We start from the raw sequence: 22485 nt of genomic DNA on the forward strand, positions 1-22485 counted from the left end.
TCACATGAATAGAGGAAGCGGGTGTCTCAGGGGCAGAGCAGAGCTGTGCCTGAACAGCTCTGTCTTGTACAAAGCCCCACAGGGGGGCTTGTTCCATTGTAACTGGGGCTCCTTTGGAAATAGTGCAAAATACAAAATAAAATATAGTGTACCCCAGAGGTCTTTGTGGAAATATATTAAAAACTAAACTGCCTGCAATTGGCTGGCCAAAATGTTTTCATCCAGGCATGGGAGGAAGTAGCGGCAATCGTGCAGGCTTCAGAAGCAACGAGGGTGCCGGGGAGAGAGGAAAGTACATTGTGTGTGAGGGGCCGGGCATATGGAGGGGCATTTGAGGGGTCGGATTTAAGGCCTTCTTACTAAAAAGGTTAACCAATGAATGTTTTCCCCACTAGTAAGGCAAAGTGCTTACTTGTTATTGCTGGGCACTTTATAACTGCCCCCCAGTTATAAAGTGCCCAGCAATAACAAGTAAGCACTTTGCCTTACTACGGGGGAAAACATTCATTGGTTAACCTTTTTAGTAAGAAGGCCTTAAATCCGACCCCTGAAATGCCCCTCCATATGGAGGTGGTATAAACCATTGGGTGGTATAAACCATTGAGTGTCATCATCTACAGTGAAGGAAAAGGAGATTTTTTGTGAAACTCACCTGTAAAATCTTTTTCTCGTCTTTTCCATTGGGGGGACACAGACCATGGCTTAAGCCACCACTAGGAGGAGACTCTATGCAAATAATAAAAAACAGCGCCTCCTCCACTGGCTACACCCCCATGCTCCAACAGGAGGACCTCAGTGCGTGCAAAAGCAGGAGACAAAAACCAGAACCGAGGAATACCACCATCAGGCCGTAAACCATAAGTTCCCAATAGAATAGAACCAACCCCTCCTGTAACAGACAAGAATGGGTGGGAGCTGTGTCCCCCAATGGAAAAGACGAGAAAAAGATTTTACAGGTGAGTTTCACAAAAAAATCTGCTTTTCTCGCCCATTCCATTGGGGGACACAGACCATGGGATGTCCTAGAGCAGTCCATGGGGTGGGAAGACCAACACCTCCAGAGGGAAACATCCAACGGTTAAACAGGAACCACAGCCTGCAATACCTTGCGCCCTAGGGCAGCATCAGCCGACACCAGAGAGTGCAGCTGGTAGAACTTGGTAAAGGTATGTAAGGACGACCAGGTGGCCGCCTTACAAAGTTGTGATGTAGAGGCTCGATTACGCCTAGCCCAGGAGGCCCTGGTGGAGTGCGCGGTAACCCCCGCTAAGGGAAACCATACCCCGGGACCGATAGGCCATGGCAATAGTCGACCGAATCCACCGAGCCACAGTGACCTTGGAGACCGCCAGACCCTCACGAGGCCCCTCGGGAACCACAACAAGGGAGTCCGAGCGACCCCTGGGATGTAAACTGCAGACAATATTGGAACATGAGCTTCCGCCCACTGGAGGATCCTTTTCACCTCTTGCATCACCGTCCAGCTGCGGGTTCCGCCCTGAAGATTGATGTAGGCCACAACTGTGGCATTGTCCGACTGGACCCTTACCGGGAGACCCGCTAGGAGGGGGGTCCAATGAGACAGAGGAAAATTGCTCTGAGCTCCAGTATGTTGATCTTAAGGCAGGCTTCTACCTCTGACCACACCCCCTGAACTGTCCGAGCCCGGAGAACGCCACCCCAACCCAGGAGACTGCCATCGGTGGTGATGACTGTCCAGGAGATTAGGAGGAAGGATCTCCCTGAAGCCAGATTCTGAGGGGACAGCCACCACGGGAGTTCCATGCGAACCCGAGGAGGTAGGCGGATCTGAGAGTCCAGACCCCTCAATGTCCTGTCCCAGAAGGACAGGATCGCCTGTTGCAGAGGCCGAGTGTGAAACTGGGCAAAGGGAACAGCCTCGAAGGAGGCCACCATAAGCCCCAGAACCGGCATGCACTCCCTGATGGAGATACACGGAGAATGCAGAAGGTGAGACACCGACTTCCGTATCCGTGAGAACTTGTAATCCGGAAGTGGTGTCCTGGGCTGCAGTGGTGTCCAGAATCATCCCCAGGAAGGTCACCCTCTGGGAAGGTTGGAGAGAGGACTTCGGGAAGTTGATCAGCCAGCCGAACTGCTGCAGAGTCTGAACAGTGAACCTGACTCTGTCTTCGGCCTGGGGACGAGAGGGAGCCTTTACCAGTATGTCGTCCAGGTAGGGCAACAGAGATAATGACGGCAGCCAATGGCGAAGCGCAGGAATCTGTGGTGAGATTCTGCGATAGGGACATGCAGATAGGCGTCCCGGATGTCCACTGACACGAGGAACTCCCCTGAAAGAAGAGAAGCAATAACGGAGCGGAGGGATTCCATCTGGAACCTCCGCACCCGACGGAACTTGTTTAATAGCTTCAGGTCTAGGACCGGATGTACAGATCCCTCCTTCTTTAGCACCACAAAGAGATTTGAGTAGAACATTGTACCCTGTTCCTCCAGAGGAACTAGGGCAACTACTCCCCGGACCAAAAGGGAAGAGACCGCTTGTAAAAGGGCCCAGGCTCGGGCCAGATCCCCCGAAACCCGAGAAGGGAAGAAACGTTCCGGAGGTCTGGAAGCGAATTCTATCTTGTAACCAGAAGTTACAATTTTCAGGGTCCAGGCGTCTCGAACGTGAGCTCTCCAGACCTGCTGAAAGGAGAGCAGACGGCCCCCCCACCGCAGGCGAAGAACTGCTTGGGATCCGCGGGGCGGTCATAACTCCCCGGGAATTGTGCCCGCGGACGCCAGAAAGGCTGAGGCTTAAAGGAAGGCTTCTTGCGGGAGGAGGAGGGGGCTGTCTTGAAAGGACTGGTTTCTAGAGCCAAAGGGGCGAGCTCTGAAGGCGCCCTTGGATCTAGATTGGGGCAGGTGTGTGCTCTTGCCCCCCGTAGCGTCAGAGATAATCTCGTCCAGCTTAGCACCGAAGAGCCTAGAGCCCGCAAAGGGGAGGTTATAGAGGGAGCGCTTGGAGGAAGCGTCGGCGTCCCAGACCTTCAACCAGACCTCCCTGCGCTGAGTGACCGAGAGGGCCGAAATCTGCGCAAAGAGAGTGCTGAAGTCCAATGAGGCCTCACAGAGGAATGTTGTCGCTTGGGACATCTGGAGGGCGAAGTTCAGGGTATCCGCAGAGATATCCTGCTCTGTGAGGTCCTGATGATGGCGCTGCAACCACACCGACAGCACCCTGGCTACCCAGGCCGAGGTGAACGCAGGCGGCAGACCTGTGCCTGCCAGAGTGAAGATGGCTTTGGAAAGAGTCCAAACACCTATCAACGGAGTCCTTTAGTGGAACCCGTCCAGGACTGGTATTGCCAAATTCTTAGCCAATCTGGCCACCCGGAGAAGATCACTGGTGCACATTATCTGCCGGGAAAGGATACAGAGTATCCATGCGCCTTGTGGCAGAAAAAACGGTGATTAGGGCACTCCACGCCTTAGAAAGGACCTTGGCGACTCGCCATGAATGGGGAATGTGACTGCCTCTGGTGCGTCACCCCTTCTGGAGTGGAAAAGGGGGAATTCCTGGCTACTAGTAGAAGGAGGTTCCCCCTGTATGTCAAAGGTGTCACGGACCGCCGTAACCAAGTCTGCCACCATGTTTGTGAGCTTAGGCGAGGGTTCCGGCTCCGTGTCCTCGTCCTAGCTGGACCTTTCCCCTTCAGACCTGTAGCCCCTGCGAGGGGGAGAGGCTGAACATGCCTCCAAGCGAGGGGGGAAAGCAGAGTCAGGGATGCTGCTGCGTACGCTGCCTGTTAACGGTCGAGCGTCCTCTGTGGGGGGCACCAGGAGGTGGAGCGGTGCTAACCACAGGCACCGCAGGCGATGGATTCATGGCCGCCCTGCGTTCCATAAAGGCCATGGCCGCGCGCGAGACTTGGGCCAAATCCGCGGCCGCCCTAGCTATGGCAGAGGCCCAGGAGGGTTCCGCGGGCTCTGAAGGGGCAGAGGAGGGACTGGGCTGGTTTGATGGAGGGGGAGGTGGATGATCCTGTCCCGAGGCAGGGCAAGAGTCACAGGAGCCTGTAAACTATAGTGGCAAGCAGCAGACCTTACAGGATCCCAGTGGGACCTGAGGTGTCGCTTTATATTTTTGGGGGGCCCCCAGACTTGGCATGACGGCGGCAATCCTGGAGTCAGGGTCTCCTACAGTTTTGCGGAACACTATCTGTCCTACCGTGACCTGTGAGGAGCTGGAGTAGCAGCCAGTCGCGCCACAGATCGCTCGAAAAATTCACGCAAAAAAATAAAATAAAAAATATTTAAAAAAAAATAATAAAAAAAAAAATCGCATGAAAAAAGACAGACCCCGGCTCCGAAAATGGCGCCCGCCGCCAGGATGCAGGGGATAACGAGCCCTCCGAACAATACGGGAAAAGGCGCAGCAGCATGGCGCTGCGAATAGCCACTGCCCCAAGAAGGAATCCCTCCTCCCTCTCAGATCCACAGGTAAGCCCTGAAGAACCGTGTCACAGTGTGAGAACGGGGGGAGGGGGAGCTGCAGGAAAGCCGTTGTACTTATCTGAGTCCTGCAGGCTTCACCCTCTGTTCCGGACCAGCATGGGGTCACCTCTTCAGTCATCTGGCACAAGGAGTGGCAGTGCACTGGATAGAGGGCAGGACTAGGTGACCCCGGATCTGGTAGGCCACCGGAGCTGCAGGTCGAGCCCGTTTCCACTTATCTTCTGGGGGGAAAGGGAGGTAGCCGGGGATGGTCATTCGACCCCGGCGCTCGCTCCGCTGAGAGACCAGGGACGCACCATGCGTCCTCTGTTTAGAAAAAAAAACAAACAGGAGAAGAAAAAACTACAGGGACAACCCAGCAGGAGTGTCACCTCCTTATCCGACACTAAGCTAAAACTGAGGTCCTCCTGTTGGAGCATGGGGGTATAGCCAGTGGAGGAGGAGCTGTTTTTTCTTATTTGCATAGTGTCTCCTCCTAGTGGTGGCTTAAGCTATACCCATGGTCTGTGTCCCCTAATGGAATGGGCGAGAAATAGGAAATGTCGCCTTTTAAGCCTTGATTACGCCGCACTTCCCAAAAACACAGCCATTCTTGCACAACTCCTTTAAAGGTTACTGGGATGAGAGGACAAACATGACCAAAGAGTGAGAAAACAGCTAAAATCTTCACAGAAATTGTACTGTGACTCCAGATCATATTTTCTCATCTTTCAGCCTAAAATACCCATAAACAAATATGTTGTAAGATATTAATATGCTTGAAGAAACAAACCTTTCGCATTCTTTCTACGTCTTGGTGTAGGGGTAGAGAATGCAAATTCAACAGAAGTGGTTTCAGGCTTTGAAACAGTGTTCGATCTAGTCCTTGTTAAACGGGTCGCTCTCTTCTGTCCCTCTGCAACTTCAGGGGAATCCTCTACATCTACTTTACGGACAGACTTTTTTGCCGTTTTTCTAGGAGTGCCTGCAACAACCTCTTGTGTTGTTACATTATCTTCATCAGCACATTTTTGATCTATCTGATTTTGTGACCTGATTTTAGACCATCTTAAAGACACCTTTTTAGGAGAAACAGGTGGGCTGGAGTCAGTTTTGTTACTTGCCTGAAAGGCACCAAGCTCAAACTGTTTGACCAACTCATTCACAGCACGTTTTCCTCTTCGACCTCTTGTAGGTGTAGTAACAAGTGGTTGAATTTCAACATTCTCAATGCTTTGTTCATTTTCATTCTCTTGCGCCACTTTAGATGATCTAGTAATTCTGGTAGGAGTTGTAGGCATCTGTTGATCCACAATGTCTCCCGTGTTTCTTTGATCATCCAGCACAGCAGCTTTTCCTCTACGTGTTCTGGCAGGAGAAAATGGCAGTTTTGTCACAGTTTCTTCTGTGACTGCTTCATTTTCTGTGGACTCAGGTTTATCAGAAGCTGAACTTTTTGTCCTTCTGGAAATTCTTGTGATAATAGGTTGCTGTTCCTCTTGTAAGGTTGCTAAAGCTGTACCCAAGTTTTCTGGATTATCTTTGGCTTTTCTACCACCTCTTTTAGGAGTTGTGGGAATTGGAAGTTCAGAATCATTAATGGTGTCTGGTACCTTTGTAGTTTTCCTTACACTTCTGCGAGGAGTTGGAGGTTTTATTAATGTAGTCTTGTTTTCACTTGGAGAGGTCTGCAGTTCATCTGAATCAAGTTTCTGCTCATCTGATTTTTCAGGTTGTGGTGTTATCCTTATGACAGTATCAGCGGTAAGATCTTCATGGTTTGTTTTGTTCACTTTCCTTACAGGTGAGCTAGTGACAGTGTGCACATTTCTGAGTTTCTTTACAGATTCATTTTCATAAAGTGAATCGCTAACTTCTGCTACAAAATCCTTACTTCTGGTTTCTTTGAGATAAAGCAAGTTTTCTGTAATGGCAACCTTGACTGGCTCAGGCATATAAGGAAGTGTTTCCGTAATCTTAGCCCCTTCCTCAGTGCAACAAAGAGTCAAGTTACTTTGACAACTTTCAGCATTACTAACGGCATCTCCTAAATTGATCTTTTCATCATTAGGCTCGCATGAATCCTCTGATGGTTCTTTTAAAGTTTCACCACTAGGTTCATCTGCTTTCAATGGTTCCAGCTCTGCATAGTCCTCATCCCCAGGATCTCCTTCAAGAACCAATGAAAAATTATTCGGAACTACAGAATGTTCGTCTTTAACATCTGTTCTAGCATCCACAGAATGTTCATCATCATTAGCAGATTCAGGATTGTTGCAATATTCATCAACCTTATTCTCCTCATCAAGATTTACCGAAGCTGCAGGCTGATATGTTACTTCTGGTTCAGGGACTTCAATATTCACTTCGTCATTCAAATTCTGCCAAAATAAAAAATCAAATTACCAACTTATTGTGTAACCGTTATAAAGGTGTGTTCACTTTCATTTCTGATATACCAAAATGAATTGAAAATAAAAACTAGCATCTTACAGCTAAAAGGCTTATCAAAAGATGGTTGAAGGTGCACACAGATGTTTGACATGCAGAAAACATCAGTTCTGTCATAATAAATTCTTAACTTCACACAGTTCTGCTCCCACATCCATGATAAGTTTAGAAACATTATTCAACAAATTATTTTATCACCTGAACTTCCACAAAGTGAGGAACGGTGGCAGCAGGAATTTCCTCAACAATTAGAACATTTTCCTCCACGATCTGCAGCTCAGTTTCATGGTCCTTTTCTTTGTCAAGAAATTCAAAATGCGCATTGACAATGTCTTCGCTGTCTTGAACACTAATCACAGCTGTAAAAAAAACAAAATTATAAAGTGTGTGTGTATATATACACACACACACATATAGTGGGCCATTTATATGGATACACCTTAATAAAATGGGAATGGTTGGTGATATTAACTTCCTGTTTGTGGCACATTAGTATATGTGATGGGGGAAACTTTTCAAGATGGGTGGTGACCATGTCGGCCATTTTGAATCCAACTTTTGTTTTTTCAATAGGAAGAGGGTCATGTGACACATCAAACCTATTGGGAATTTCAAACGAAAAACAATGGTGGGCTTGGTTTTAACGTAACTTTATTCTTTCATGAGTTATTTACAAGTTTCTCTTTGTTTACAGCCATTGTCGCCGAGGTTAACACGTGAGGAGCGGATACAAATTGTGTTGATGTCTGGTGAATGCAGTAACCGGGTCATTGCAGCAGATTTCAATGCAAGACACCCTACGAGACCACCCATCTCCCATGCTACAGTTAGCAAACTGCTTGCTAAGTTTTGTGAAACTGGTTCAGTGTTGGATTTGCCAAAATGTGGACGCATGAAATCTGTCTCTAATGAAGAAACATCAGTGGCTGTCCTAGCTTCATTCAGCAAGAGCCCACAGCGTAGCACTCGCCGCATGTCACTGGAGAGTGGCATTAGTCAAACATCCCTTCGGCGGATATTAGCTACTCACAAATGGCACCCTTACAAACTCCAGCTACTGCAGCATCTCAACGAGGATGACCCAGATCGGCGCACTGAATTTGCAGAATGGGCAAAACAAAAATTGGAACAGGACCCTCAGTTTACGCAGAAGATTTTGTTCAGTGATGAGGCAAACTTTTATGTGAATGGTGAAGTTAAACAAAACCACCGCTATTGGTCTGACACTAACCCACATTGGATAGATCCCTCCAAGACTGTATGAACAAAACAATTGATGGTATGGTGTGGTATATGAGGTACAAAGATAGTGGGGCAATTCTTCATCAATGGAAACCTCAAGGCCACTGGATATGCAAAATTGCTACATGATGATGTGTTTCCCTCTTTATGCACTGAAGCTGGCAAGATGGTGCACCACCACATTATCGGTGTCAGGTCCGAGCATTCCTAGATGAACAGTTTCCTGGAAAGAGGATTGGTCGTCGTGGGCCAGTTGAATGGCCCCCAAGGTCTCCCGATCTGACCCCCTTAGACTTTTATCTTTGTGGTCATCTGAAGGCAATTGTCTATGCTGTGAAGATACGAGATGTGCAGCACCTGAAACTACGGATACTGGAAGCCTGTGCTAGCATTTCTCCTGCGGTGTTGCTATCAGTGTGTGAAGAGTGGGAGAAGAGGGTTGCATTGACAATCCAACACAATGGGCAGCACATTGAACACATTTTATAAGTGGTCAGAAACTTGTAAATAACTCATGAAAGAATAAAGTTACGTTAAAACCAAGCACACCATTGTTTTTTGTGTGAAATTCCCAATAAGTGATGTGTCACATGACCCTCTTCCTATTGAAAAAACAAAAGTTGGATTCAAAATGGCCACCATGGTCACCACCCATCTTGAAAAGTTTCCCCCCCTCACATATACTAATGTGCCACAATATTTTGAACAAAAAGGTGTGCCTTTAGTGGGTTTTGAACTAATGGTGGTCTGTGGGCGACACTGTTATGGGGGGAATCTGTGGGCGACACTGTTATGGGGGGAATCTGTGGGCGACACTGTTATGGGGGGAATCTGTGGGCGACACTGTTATGGGGGGAATCTGTGGGCGACACTGTTATGGGGGGAATCTGTGGGCGACACTGTTATGGGGGGAATCTGTGGGCGACACTGTTATGGGGGGAATCTGTGGGCGACACTGTTATGGGGGGAATCTGTGGGCGACACTGTTATGGGGGGAATCTGTGGGCGACACTGTTATGGGGGGAATCTGTGGGCGACACTGTTATGGGGGGAATCTGTGGGCGACACTGTTATGGGGGGAATCTGTGGGCGACACTGTTATGGGGGGAATCTGTGGGCGACACTGTTATGGGGGGAATCTGTGGGTGACACTGTTATGGGGGGAATCTGTGGGTGACACTGTTATGGGGGGAATCTGTGGGTGACACTGTTATGGGGGGAATCTGTGGGCGACACTGTTATGGGGGGAATCTGTGGGCGACACTGTTATGGGGGGAATCTGTGGGTGACACTGTTATGGGGGGAATCTGTGGGTGACACTGTTATGGGGGGAATCTGTGGGTGACACTGTTATGGGGGGAATCTGTGGGTGACACTGTTATGGGGGGAATCTGTGGGTGACACTGTTATGGGGGGGGGGGGGGGGGGGGGGGAGATCTGTGGATGACACATATGTGTCATCCACAGATCCCCTCCATAACAGTGTGAATGTAGTAAAAAGGTTCTGATCAGGCGCAAAATCACAGGTTCCAATACGTCTCTTGTAGGTGAATCTTCTTTATTTACATCATAATTAAAAAGGTGTATAACAACGCGTTTCGGGGCTCAAACTGTCCCCTTCATCAGGTTAACAGGTAGTCACAATAGCTGTTCGGTATATGTTGTTCCGTGTGCATGGAGTCCAACCAGCAAGTTCCTGGATAGATCAAAGCAGCAAAGAAAACGGTTCCGGCACTGCAATTTTTTCTCAATAAAATCTTCCTCTTTATTTCCTTAACAATATCAGATGCGGACAAGTTCAGAAACAAGCAACTGTTTACGCGTTTCAGGGACCTTCTCGTTACGACTAAGAAGAAGGTCTCCGAAACACGTAAACAGTTGCTTGTTTCTGAACTTGTCCGCATCTGATATTGTTACGGAAATAAAGAGGAAGATTTTATTGAGAAAAATCCATGCACACGGGACAACATATAGCGAACAGCTATTGTGACTACCTGTTAACCTGATGAAGTGGACAGTTTGAGTCCCGAAACGCGTTGTTCTACACATCTTTTAATTATGATGTAAATAAAGAAGATTCACCTACAAGAGACGTATTGGAACCTGTGATTTTGCGCCTGATCAGAACCTTTTTACTACAAGCACCCTTTGGGGGATTGGGCACCCGATCCCAAAGACACTTCTTCTGCGGCTGCATTCACGGATCCTAAAGATCTATATATATCTACATATCTACAATAGAGTTGTGTCTATTATTGCACAACCCTTTAAGGTGAGCACCTCTATTTGTTAAACAATTCAGTTTGTTCTGAACATACTACCCTATTGTGCGCCCCCCACCCCTCTTTCTTTTGTCTCTACGTTCCCCATCTGACCGAGAGGAATTTAGATTCGCCCGTGGTTACCAAGACCTGTAGTGTGAATGACCCCCAATACAGGGGGGTGGGGGTCGCATCTGGTTTTATAATGACAGTGGGGCCCGTGCAGTGACTGTATTCCTTTACACGGGCCCCGCTCACTCTATATACCGTAATCTTATCTATAATTGTGGCATTGTTAATAGTAATCAGCGCCTGTATTACTTACAAGCGCTCGGTAGCAGATAGGAGGGAGGAGGCAGGCCGGGAGGAGGGGCGCTGGCAGCGCGAGTCACTACGTCATGCGCCCGACGTAGTGACTCACGCTGCCAGCGCCCGTCCTCCCTCCTCTCTGCTACTGAGCGCTTGTTGTAAGTAATACAGGCGCTGATTACTATTAACAATGCCACAATTATAGATAAGATTACGGTATATACAGTGAGCGGGGCGCGTTTAGTAGAATACAGTCACTGCACGGGCCCCGCTGTCATTATAAAAGCAGATGCGACCCCCAGTCCCTCCTCCCCCTCAGCTGATAATGCGGCGCGGCGTATCATTGACAGTTCGGCAAAATGCAGCATTCGCCCCATAAGACGCACTGCTATTTCCCCCCCCACTTTTTTTTGGGGAAAAGTGCGTCTTATAGGGCGAAAAATACGATATATATATATATATATATATATATATATATATATATATATAGTATAAAAGTTTTCAGGGCAGCACACCTGGTGAAACAACCAGTAGCAAGGGGTGCCAGTGGTATTGCACCTTATCAAGGTGATAAATCGATAAAAAATAAATACACCGCAGCACTTCCAGTAGGTGAAAATAGTGGGATCCTTTTATTCACCCGTGAAACGTTTCGGTCCACTTGCTGGGACCATTTTCAAGCCGCATGCTCGTAGTGTGTCTTTGTGATTCTGTATAGAGAACTTGCCGGCCTGTATGGGCACGAGCATGCGCCCTGTAAGAAAGATAGTCAGCGTCCATCTTTACAGTGGTTCCCACATCTCTTTACATTGTCACATGTCTCGCGAAAGCACGTGTAGCGGCGCATGCGCAGACCGCTCTTCCGGACGTCAAGCAGACTCCACTGTGTCTCCACGATTCAACGTGACCTATCCGAAGTTTTTTAAGGTTTTAATCAATTTGACATTGATACCCACTGTGCACCTTTCATATATTAACTGATAATTATGTATTCACATTGATATTACTACTGTGTTGATCACGTTATGCACTTTATTTGATGATGCTCACAATTAATTTAGGTATGATCATGGCCACAGATGAATTATGTTTTTAATGTTGTTATATCTTGATGCATTTGCACTTTATTACTTAATTATGGATTTGTGATTCTGTAAATTGCTTGCACTATATATGTAGGTCTATATGCACATGTTACTCAGCTAGACACAGGCTCCAATGAGAGAGCTGAAACGTTGCTGCTAGATGGGTGAATAAACCATCCATCACTTATTTGGAGTGCTGCCTTTTTTCTTATATATATATATAAGAGAGAATATATATATTCTCTCAATACATATAAGGAAAACTACAATGCTTAGAAAAATAAAAAGCACATTAGCTGCTGATACACAAATTATATATAGGATATGGGAGAGTGACATAGGCACACTTGTAAAACACTACTCATATGGGCGAGAAAGTATTCTATCGCAGTTTATGGAATAAGTTGACTGATGGCAGATTTTTTTTTTTTTTTTTAAAGTTGATCTGGAGTTTTTTTTTTTTTTTTTGCCAACGTGAGATATTGTAGTTGAAAAGTTGTTCATGCTGAAAGATAGATCTGCACCCAATCAATAGAAACACAGACTAGCCCTTAAATTACAGTAGAGATTAAATTGTGGTATATTGTTAAACTTATGGTATTCCTGGCAAACTTTACTGACCATCCATGAATGGCAAGTTGTTTTGGGAACAGCCATCTAAAATCCCTAATGTATGGCCTGCTTTAGTGTCCCTTTAGGCAGGGTTCACATGCAACATTTTTGCTACAGTTTAGGCCAAATCTGTATTTTGTGGGGGTAAAAGTTACAGTAAAACGTGACTGCAAGTTAAAAAAAAAAAAGTTACATGTGAACCAAGCCCTATTGTGCACATTCACACACTGGATTTTAATTTGAAGGTTTGGCAGCAGATCTATCAATTACAATGGGTGAAACATGCAGGATTTCTGTTTGGAATAGGAAACAGACATCATGCTGGACCTAAAATAGTGTGAAAAACATGGACACTTCGGTTATTTAGGCAAATGCTGTGTTCCTGAAAACAATTTGCATTGTTTTCTTTGCATCGCGGCATTCAGAACTTACAGACAGAGGTTGAGGAATCTGGTTTCATCTCACTTTCAGTAGCCTGTGTGCAGTCTTCCACTGGAGCTACAACACTGCAAAAGAGAAGATGTATGAGAGATGTCACATAAGTAACAAAATAAGAATTTACCCCTTAATCCCTTAGTGACCAGCCTGTTTTGGGCCTTACTGACCAAGCTTTTTATTTTTCCATCTATATAACTGAAGGAGGGCTTGTTTTTTGTGGGAAAAATTGTAGTTTTGGGGGTACACAACTTTCTCATTAACTTATTAGGTGGGAGATGGGGAAAAAACTGTAAAACAAAAAAATGTTTTTGCATTGCCGCTTCCCAAGACGCTTTATTTTTCATTTTTCTTTCTAAGGAGTTGTGTGAGGGCTTGATTTTTGTGGGCTGACATGTATTTTTCATTGGTATCATTTTGGAGAAAACTACGCTTTTTGATCGCTCGTTATGTTTTTTTCGGTGGCAGCTAAGAATAAATTAGCAATTCTGTCATTGTTTTTATTTTTTACAGCGTTCACGGTAAGGGATAATTTACATGATATTTATGTAGTCAGGGTTGTTATGGACACGGCAATGCCAAACATATGGGCGAGATTTTTTTTTTGCAATTTTTTTAATTGAAAAGAGTATTTTCAATGGAAAAAAAAAAAGTATTTTTTAAATGAAATTTATTTTTATTTAATACAGGCGTTTGTTTTTTTTACCACTTAATAGTCCCACAAGGGGACTACAACAGACAAACTGATTTTAAAATACAATGCATTGCATTATCCCTATAGTTCATTGCATTTTAAGGTCAATGCTATACTAACACTTACAAGCAGGCTGCGCCAGAGAGATAAACTACTCAAGGCAGACTTGGGGCCTTCCTAAGACCCCAAGCCTGCCATTACACACATCGGCAGATGCAATTGTGGAGTGCCGATACCAGACACTCCTGCCGGTCCAGGCAGTTAGAGCAGGACCGTGGCTCTCATGTGAGAGCAGGGTCCTTGATACATTGGAGACCCGTTCAGTGCTTAGACTGGGCCACCGTAAAAAAGCGGCGGCCCAGCCTAAGGCCCCATAGAGTATTCCCATCTCTGACATCTTACTGAATATGTAAGACATTGTAATAAAATAAATTTCAGCAAATAAATTCATTTTTTAAATATACTGTCTCTTACATTTCCTGATCTTTCCACCCAGGACTCCTCTCCTTGTACATCTGCAGTTACCCATGGTTATGGCCACTGCAGTCCAGCAGCGGTGGTCGCGCTTGCGCTGCTTACTAGACATTTCACATGGAGGATGAGCACACAGGCTGGAGCATGCGCAGTAGCTCACAGCCCGGCCACCTCTCAGTAACCCTATAGAGCTGAATAGGACGGCACTAGCGCATGCTCAGTAGCATCTATGCGTCCTACTCTGCTCTAATGTACTAGCAGATGCTAGCTACCAGCACCCTTATTGGAGCGGTCACACTGCGCTTGCTCCAAACACGCTCATCTCTGATTGCAGTGTTATTCTCTGAAGCACGGAATTCCTAGAGTAAGGGTACTTTCACACTAGCGTTAGAAGAATCCAGCAGGCAGTTCCGTTGGTATCCGTATGCAAACTGATACCATTTGTTTCCGGATCCGGATGACAAATGCATTGTTATCCGGAAAAACGGATCCGGTATTTTTTCCCCCCACATTTTTAAAGGTCTGCGAATGCGCAGATCAGAAATCCGGATCCGTCAATGCGGCAATTTCCTGAACACTTGGTACCGGAACCGGCATTAATACATTTCAATGGCAAGTGTTCCGGAATTTTGGTCGGAGAAAATACAGTAAAAGGGATGGAACAGAAGACATCCTGATGCATACTGAACGGAATACTGAACAAACTAATGCGTTTTTTTTCCCCAGTATTGAACCCCTATAAGGAACTCAATACCGGAAAACTTTAACACTAGTGTAAAAGTACCCTAAGGGGGACAGGAGCCTAATACACAAAGCATGTTTCTTTCCTAGGGCACGGATGAGAGCGACCAGAGGGGTGCGGGGAGAGGGATATCTGCATGGGTGAATTATTTTACAGATGGGAGTCCTGCAGCCTCACGGCCAAAAATTACGGGTACACATAGAAACATAGAATGTGTCGGCAGATAAGAACCATTTGGCCCATCTAGTCTGCCCAATATACTGCATATTATGAATAGACCCTGGCCCTATCTTATATGAAGGATGGCCTTATGCCTATCCCATGCTTGCTTAACCACTTGCCATCTGGGCCATTTGCCCCCTTCCTGACCAGGCCTAATTTTGCAAAACTGACATCTCACTTTATGTGGTAATAACTTTGGAACGCCTTTACTTATCCAAGTCATTCAGAGATTGTTTTCTCGTGACACATTGTACTTCAAGATAGTCATAAATTTGAGTCAATATATTTCACCTTTATTTATGAAAAAATCCCAGATTTAGCAAAAATTTAGAAAAATTCACAATTTTCTAAATTTCAATTTCTCTGCTTTTAAAACAGAAAGTGTTACCTCATAAAATATTTATTACTTAACATTCCTCATATTAGGGGTGGGCGATATGGCCTAAAATCTATATTGCGATATAATTTTAAGCATGTGCGATATGCGATATATATTGCGATATATTGTTTTCTATATTTGGGGGGGGCGTGTTTAAACTTTTTTTTACTTTTTATTTAATAACTATTAGTCTCCTTAAGGGCTAGAACCCTTGTCATATTCACCCTAACAGAGCTCTATTAGGGTGAATAGGACTTTACACAGATACCCCCCCTCAACTAAACGGTGCCATCCCCAGATCCCCCCCCCCCCCTCCCCTAAACGGTGCCATCCACAGATCATCACCCCCCTCCCCTAAACGGTGCCATCCACAGATCCACCACCCCCCTCCCCTAAACGGTGCCATCCACAGATCCACCACCCCCCTCCCCTAAACGGTGCCATCCACAGATCCACCACCCCCCTCCCCTAAACGGTGCCATCCACAGATCCCCCACCCCCCTCCCCTAAACGGTGCCATCCACAGATCCCCCACCCCCCTCCCCTAAACGGTGCCATCCACAGATCCCCCCTCCCCTAAACGGTGCCATCCACAGATCCCCCCCTCCCCTAAACGGTGCCATCCACAGATCCCCCCTCCCCTAAACGGTGCCATCCACAGATCCCCCCTCCCCTAAACGGTGCCATCCACAGATCATCCCCCCCCCTCCCCTAAACGGTGCCATCCACAGATCATCCCCCTCCCCTAAACGGTGCCATCCACAGATCATCCCCCTCCCCTAAACGGTGCCATCCACAGATCATCCCCCTCCCCTAAACGGTGCCATCCACAGATCCCCCCCTCCCCTAAACGGTGCCATCCACAGATCATCCCCCTCCCCTAAACGGTGCCATCCACAGATCATCCTCCTCCCCTAAACGGTGCCATCCACAGATCATCCCCCTCCCCTAAACGGTGCCATCCACAGATCCCCCCTCCCCTAAACGGTGCCATCCACAGATCCCCCCTCCCCTAAACGGTGCCATCCACAGATCATCCCCCTCCCCTAAACGGTGCCATCCACGGATTCCTCTCCCCCCCCCCCCCCCCCCCGACGCTCACAGGAATACATTTAAAAACTAATCAGTAACTTTAACTTTATTCATTGGTGAGCTCTTTACTGTATACCTTACTAGGTCTTAGCTCCGGTAACAGCAGGCAGTGCGGGGGACGGCGCTCACTCACTGACGTCACGCGCCTGCGCCGCCTAGTGGGAGGAGTTTTTAAATGTTCTACTGTCAGCGGCGTGGCCCTGTATATTCTAACTAACCCCCAGGCAAGCGTCCCTGTCACCATGGGAACGCCTGGGGGTTAGAATATACCATCAGATTTGAGTTTTCACGCGCTCACTGAGATTGTTAAAACTCAATGATTTACTGTCAGTCCCTCCTCCTCTTTTGTCATTGGTGGTCAGCGGCAGCCGCGCACAGTGGGGAGGGAAGGACTCTCTCCTTCTCCACTGTGCCGACTCAGGATCATATCGCGGTCCGGCGATATGCTCAAAATCCATATCGTGGCACAAATTTATATCGCATATCGCCTATATCGCCCACCCCTACCTCATATGTCTACTTTATGTTGGCATCATTTTGGAAATGTCATTTTATTTTTCTAGGACGTTAGTAGGCTTAGAAGTTTAGAAGCAATTCTTCAAATTTTTAAGAAAATTGCCAAAACCCACTTTTTAAGGACCAGTTCAGGTCTGAAGTCACTTTGTGGGGCCTACATAGTGGATACCCCCCATAGATGACCCCATTGTAGAAACTACACCCCTCAAGTTACTTAAAACAGATTTTACAAACTTTGTTAACCCTTTAGGTGTTCCACAAGAATTAAAGGAAAATGGAGATCAAATTTTAAAATTTAACTTTTTTGGCAGATTTTCCATTTTAATCCAATTTTTTCTTTAACACATCGATGGTTAACAGCCAAACAAAACTCAATATTTATTACCCAGATTCTGTGGTTTACAGAAACACCCCACATGTGGTCATAAAACTGCTGTATGGGCACACAGCAGGGCGCAGAAGAAAAGGAACTCCACATGGTTTTTAGATGCAATGTCCCATTTGAAGCCCCCTGATGCACCCTTACAGTAGAAACTCCCAAGAAGTGATCCCATTTTGGAAACTAGGGGATAAGGTGCCAGTTTTATTGCTACTATTTATGGGTCCATATGATTTTTTGATCATTCATTATAACAGTTTATGGGGCAAGGTGACAAAAAAAAATTGGTTGTTTTAGCAGAGTTTCTATTTATTTATTTTTACAGCGTTCACCTGAGGGGTTCAGTCAAGTGACATTTTTATAGAGCAGATTGTTACGGACCTGGCGATACCTAATATGCATACTTTTTCTTATTTATTAAAGTTTTACACAATAATAGCATTTTTGAAACAAAGAAAATGATGTTTTAATGTGCCCATGTTCTGAGAGCTATAGTTTTTTTTTTATTTTTTGAGAGATTTTCTTATATAGGGGCTTATTTTTTTGCGGGATGAGGTGACGGTTTTATTGGTACCATTTTGTGGGACATACGCGTCTTTGATCACTTGGTGTTGCACTTTTTGTGATGTAAGGTGACAAAAATTGCTTGTTTTGACACAGTTTTTTTTTTTTTTTTTTTACGGTGTTCACCCGAGGGGTTAGGTCATGTGATATTTTTATAGAGCTGGTTTTTACGGACACTCAATACCAAATATGTCTATTTTATTTAATTTTTTCTATTTTAAATTTTTTTTTTTATTCCTTACTTGGGGAATATTTTTTTTTTACATGTGAAACCTTTTTTTTTTTTTTTTTAAATTTTATTTTATTTTACACTTTTCGTCCCCCATAAGGTCATACAAGACCTCTGGGGGACATTTACTTCACTTTTTCTGACATAGTAGCCCCAGTTACAGGAGAAATGCACCCCCCAGAGAGGCTGTACAGCACTATACTGTGCTGTACAGCCTCAGTGCAGGGCTGATCATAGTCTGTGAAAGACCTCACACAGCTCCTGCACTCTCCGGTCCCGGCGGTCACATAGCGCTTCCTGCTCTGTATACACAGCACTCTGTGTATGCAGCGATCCAGAAGGCAGGGACACCTGGGCACTGTCCCTGCCTTCTCTAAGGGTTGCCCTGCTGTCACTGACAGCGGGCAACCCGATCAGCAGCTGCACGATTAACGTGCAGCTGCAGTTTCTGAACGGACGTTCTGGAACGTCCATTCAGAAATGGAGAACCACCTCCCGGACGTTTATATCCTATGGGCGGACGGGAGGTGGTTAAACTCCTTCACTGTATTTGCAGCTACCACTTCTGCAGGAAGTCTATTCCATGCATCCACTACTCTCTCCGTAAAGTAATACTTCCTGATATTACTTTTAAACCTTTGCCCCTCTAATATAAAACTATGTCCACTTGTAGCAGTTTTCTTCTTTTAAATATTCTCTCCTCTTACCTTGTTGATTCCCTTTATGTATTTAAAAGTTTCGTCTTTCTTCCAAGCTATACATGTTAAGGTCCTTTAATCTTTCCTGGTAAGTTTTATCCTGCAATCCATGTACTAGTTTAGTAGCTCTTCTCTGAACTCTCTCCAAAGTATCAATATCCTTCTGGAGATATGGTCTCCAGTACTGCGCACAATACTCCAAATGAGGTCTCACTAGTGCTCTGTAGAGCGGCATGAGCACCTCCCTCTTTCTACTGGTAATGCCTCTCCCTATACACCCAAGCATACTGCTAGCATTTCCTACTGCTCTATGACATTGTCTGCCTACCTTTAAGTCTTCGGAAATAATGACCCCTAAATCCCTTTCCTCAGATACTGAGGTTAGGACTGAATCACTGATTTTATATTCTGCTCTTGGGTTTTTACGCCCCAGGTGCATTATCTTGCACTTATCAACATTAAATTTTAGTTGCCAGATTTTTGACCATTCCTCCAGTTTTCCTAAATCCTTTTCCATTTGGTGTATCCCTCCAGGAACATCAACCCTGTTACAAATCTTTGTGTCATCAGCAAAAAAACACACCTTACCATCGAAGGCCTTCTGCCATTTCACTGATAAAGATATTAAACAATATGGGTCCCAGAACAGATCCCTGAGGTACCCCACTGGTAACAAGACCATGGTCTGAATAAACTCCATTGACTACAACCCTCTGTTGTCTGCCCCTCAGCCACTGCCTAATCCATTCAACAATATGGGAGTCCAAGCCTAAAGACTGCAATTTATTGATAAGCCTTCTATGTGGGACAGTATCAAAAGCCTTACTAAAGTGTAGATAAGCAATGTCTACTGCATCTCCGCCATCTATTATTTTAGTCACCCAATCAAAAAAATCTATAAGATTAGTTTGGCATGATCTCCCTCAAGTAAAACCCATGCTGTTTTTCATCTTTCAATCGACAGGATTTTAGATGTTCCACAATCTCCTTAAGCATGGTTTCCATTAATTTCCCCACTATTGATGTCAGGCTTACTGGCCTATAGTTGCCCGATTCCTCCCTACTACCTTTCTTGTGAATGGGCACAACATTTGCTAATTTCCAATCTTCTGGGACGACTCCTGTTGCCAGTGATTGGTTAAATAAATCTGTAAATGGTTTTGCTAGTTCACCGCTGAGCTCTTAATAACTTTGGGTGTATCCCATCAGGCCCCTGTGACTTATTTGTATTAATTTTAGACAGCTGACTTAGAACCTCTTCCTCTGTAAAGACACATGCATCAAAAGATTCATTAGTCTTCCTTCCTAACTGAGGTCCTTTTCCTTTGTAAAAACTGAACAGAAGTATTCATTGAGGCAGTCAGCTAGTTCTTTATCTTCTTCCATATACCTACCTTCCTTTAGTTTTTAATTTGTTAATTCATGGTTTTAGTTTCCTTTTTTCATTTATGTATCTGGAGAATGTCCCATCGCCTTTTTTCACTGACTGAGCTAATTTCTCTTCTGCCAGTGCTTTAGAAGCTCTTATAACTTGTTTGGCCTCTCTGCCTAATCTTATAAATTTGCCTGTCATCCTCTTTTTTTTTATAATTACTAAATGCTATCTTTTTGTTTTTAATGATTTTGGCCACTTCTGCTGAGTACCACAGTGGTCTCTTTTTTTTGCTTTTACTGACAAGCCTAATGCAATTTTCTGTTGCCTTCAATAGTGCCACTTTTAAGTAGTCCCATTTCTCCTGGACTCCATTGAAACTGTTCCAATCTGATAGGGACTCGTATACCACTAATTTGAGAAAAGTCAGTTTTTCTAAAATCTAAAACTTTTGTTTTTGTGGGGTGTGAATCAGTCACTGTACTTATAGTAAACCACACAGACTGGTGATCACTAGATCCCAAGCTTTCCCCTACAGCAATAGATACCAAATTCCCATTTGTGAATACTAAATCTAAAATTGCCTCCTTCCGGGTTCCTCAACTACTTGCTGTAGAGATAATCCCAGTAGGGAATGTAGAATATCTGTACTCCTGGCAGAACTAGCTATTTTGGTTTTCCAGTTTACATCAGGAAGATTAAAGTCTCCCATAATGATAACTTCCCCCTTCAATGTCATTTTAGCTATTTCCTCAACTAGTAGATCATCTAATTCTTTGACTTGGCTAGGTGGTCTATATATCACACCTACATGAGTTACCTTATGATTGTCAAGCTGAAAGGTAACCCAAACTGACTCTAAATTGGTCTCGCTAACTTGTATTAAATTCGATTTTATGCCATCTTTCACATACAGGGCCACCCCTCCCCTTTCTTGCCTTTTCTGTCTTTCCTATATAGAGAGAACCCTGGTATTGTTATATTCCAGTCATTACTCCCATTGAACCACGTTCTCAGTAACAGCCACTAAATCTATATTCTCAGATGCCATTATAGCCTCAAATTCATTGATCTTATTCCCTAAACTGTGAGCATTTGTAGACAAGACTCTGAGCTTGTCATTTCTTAACCTATGTGCTACTGGCATCTTCTGGCATTGTATCGGGGGGCAGTCCGACTGCTGGATTATCACTCTTTTGCCCCCCTTTTCCTAGTTTAAATGCTCCTTAGCAAATACTTGGAACTGTTCACTGAGGACATTCGTTCCCTTGAGAGAAAGATGCAAACCATCGTTCTTGTACAGTTCTTTTCCATTCCAACGAGAGCTAACATGAGACACAAAGCCAAACTATTGGTTTCAGACACCATTCACCAAGCCATACATTGAATTCCTTAATGCGCATCTTCCACAGTATGGTGAAGCTGCTCTCTATTTTTTCAGCTTCCAATCCATTTCAATGGAAAAATCTGTGTGGATTCTGCTCCAAGACAGAGCATGCTGCTTTTTTCTTCCACGTTTTTTTCAGCATGAAAAAAAAGAAAGTTCTGCCTCCAATTGAAATGAATAGGAGGGTTTTTGGAGGCATTTTTGGCACAGATTCTGAACATGAAAAGGTGTGAAAAACAACACCAAAAAAGGTTGTGTGAAAGGGCCCTACAGTGCTGCCTTATGTGCATGGACAGAAGCAAGCAGTGTACATATTAAGGGGGTCATTTATGAAGCCGAAATATGCCTATATTAGGCATATTTCAGGTGCAGATTGTGGCACAACAGTTAGTTGTGCTGCAATCTGCAACTTTTCCCCGCTCACGCCAGGTCTAAAAAAGTGGGCAGGAAAGGGGATAGGAAGGCAGGTCAGTCTCAGTTGTCATTTTCTATACCTGTTTCAGGCATAGAAAAAAGGTCTAAATGTAAGGCAGCAAGGAAGCAGTCTTACATTTAAAACTGGCGGAGGGTCCGCCGAAGTTATGAAGAGCCCAGCGCCTGGGTGGTATTTTCACAATTTGTCAAGTATCTACCGTATTTTTCGCTTTATAAGACGCACCTGATGATAAGACGCACCTAGATTTTTGAGGAGGAAAATAAGAAAAAAAAAATTTGAACCAAAAGGTGTGCTTTTGGAGGGGTTTTGAACTAATGGTGTGCTTTTGGAGGGGTTTTGAACTAATGGTGGTCTGTGGGTGACGCACTGTTATGGGGGGACCTGTGGGTGACGCACTGTTATGGGGGGACCTGTGGGTGACGCACTGTTATGGGGGGACCTGTGG

At 45.1% G+C, this 22485-nt stretch overlaps 1 protein-coding gene across 2 annotated transcripts in view; it reads right to left on the reverse strand.

Moving 5' to 3' along the window:
- The window catches only part of AHCTF1 (AT-hook containing transcription factor 1), a 289329-nt gene that overhangs the window by 32182 nt on the left and 234662 nt on the right, over positions 1-22485 (reverse strand). For both annotated transcript variants that reach the window (XM_040429321.1, XM_040429320.1), the window contains exons 31-33: positions 12854-12927; positions 7111-7271; positions 5255-6842 (exon numbers count right to left, since the gene is read on the reverse strand). In XM_040429321.1, the coding sequence (XP_040285255.1) occupies positions 5255-6842; positions 7111-7271; positions 12854-12927 (1823 nt within the window). The remainder of the gene's footprint in view (positions 1-5254; positions 6843-7110; positions 7272-12853; positions 12928-22485) is intronic.

The sequence above is a fragment of the Bufo bufo genome, chromosome 4, assembly GCF_905171765.1.
Source record: "Bufo bufo chromosome 4, aBufBuf1.1, whole genome shotgun sequence".
NCBI lineage: Eukaryota > Metazoa > Chordata > Amphibia > Anura > Bufonidae > Bufo > Bufo bufo.